At 31.2% G+C, this 1624-nt stretch overlaps 1 protein-coding gene across 1 annotated transcript; it reads right to left on the minus strand.

Annotated features, from left to right (window-relative positions):
- Positions 1–242: 242 nt before the first annotated feature.
- On the minus strand, positions 243–608 carry LOC131028539 (uncharacterized). The gene has a single exon (XM_057958826.2). It carries the CDS (start codon positions 606–608, stop codon positions 243–245), a length of 366 nt encoding a protein of 121 aa, XP_057814809.2.
- Positions 609–1624: the final 1016 nt, after the last annotated feature.

Raw genomic sequence — 1624 nt, forward strand, 5'->3', positions numbered from 1 at the left:
TGGATTCGATTGTGTATGTATTTTTAATCATCAGAAAAAATACATACACAATTGAATCTAGAAAAAAATGAAGAGAATATAATAATTTTTCACTTTTGTATTATAAATAAAATATAAATTGTTATAGTGTATTTGACCATTAAACTGTCTAAATAAAATTCTAATATAACAACTACACAAATTTTAAAATCATGCTATTATCAGAACATAAGAAAGAGAACTACTTTGTAGTCGTCCACAAATTATCCCCAAACACGAGCTGAAAATCTGTGTGTACCGATTTCTCCATCTCCAACAGCTTCCATCCAATATGTCCATTTATATGCTGGCAACCTGCATATGGGACACTGGTTTTTCGTCTTCAACCATTTTTGAATACATTCCCTGTGAAATATGTGGCGTTCATGACAACGCAAATGGCATGCTGCTTCTACCACTTCATAATTGAATAAACAAATTGGACAATCAGCAATTTTTCTAATATGATTCTCTGAAATGTTTATGGTGGGCAGTCCTTCTACCATTTGTCTTATCTCTCTCTCCCTCTGTCTCTCTACTCTTTCTTTCAGATCGCTTGACCAGATTCGCGCAATCATATTTTCTACCATGTACAAATTAAGATCGATCTCTATGATTTGATCACGGAATAAGTCGCATTCAGGCATGGGAATCTCCCACATGCATCTCTCCATGAATCAAGAGCATTCTTAAACAGGTTAAGATGACATGCGAAGTTATAAGCTTGATTTTTTGGGTCTGCTTCGTACGCTGTTCTCTCCCTAATCAGATCACTTTTCAATGCACAAACACGAGCGCTCAGGTCTGTTAAACAGTGCCCGTAAAGATCCAGCTCAACTATGCTGTCATAAATGCTGTAATCTGCTTCTCCTTGATGGGCCATTTTCTTAACTGAATTACAGATTTGAAACTTCAAATAGTTGAGTAATAATTGATGCTCGCTCTCCTTCATGTATATCATATCATAGCAATAAATTAAAGAGTTAGAGAATGCGGCAACATCTTAGGTTTTAAGAAATTTAATAACCAGCACACCTAAGTATATGTAAAGTATGTCAGTAATTAAAATTAAATGTAATTGTAAATAAATATTTAATCTAATGTAATTAAATTATTATTTTTTTAAATATCATTTACATAAATGTTCAAATGAAGCAAGACTAAATGCTTGACTCTTTGTATCCCAAAAAAAAATATTGTATTCAAAAAAATTCAAACATAAAGATTAAAAATCAGATTCACATTAACTCTAATTAAATACAACCTTTATTAAACCCTAACTCTTATCAAAATTTCAGTCTAATTAAACCCAAACCCTAATCATAAATTAACAATAATCTTAATTGAACTATTTATTTTTCTTGTATCTTACCCTAATTAAATGTTAACCCTAAACCACAATTTACCATTAAAACTAATTGTACTATAGATTTTACTATATCATAATAAAATTATCCTTATTAAACCCAAACTCAAAAATCTCCAAATTCTTATAATATCATACTTGATGAATGCAACAAAAATTCAAAATCAGCTGAGTATTACGCAGCCTACTTAGTGGTTTCAGCGGACACTGAAATTTACAGGTTAGAGCCAGATGAAATGT

The sequence above is a fragment of the Cryptomeria japonica genome, chromosome 1 (genome assembly GCF_030272615.1).
Source record: "Cryptomeria japonica chromosome 1, Sugi_1.0, whole genome shotgun sequence".
In the NCBI taxonomy this organism is placed as follows: Eukaryota; Viridiplantae; Streptophyta; class Pinopsida; order Cupressales; family Cupressaceae; genus Cryptomeria; species Cryptomeria japonica.

Excerpts from the sequence above, each read along its gene's own strand:
- LOC131028539 (XM_057958826.2), bottom strand. The coding sequence starts at position 608 with ATGGTAGAAAATATGATTGCGCGAATCTGGTCAAGCGATCTGAAAGAA.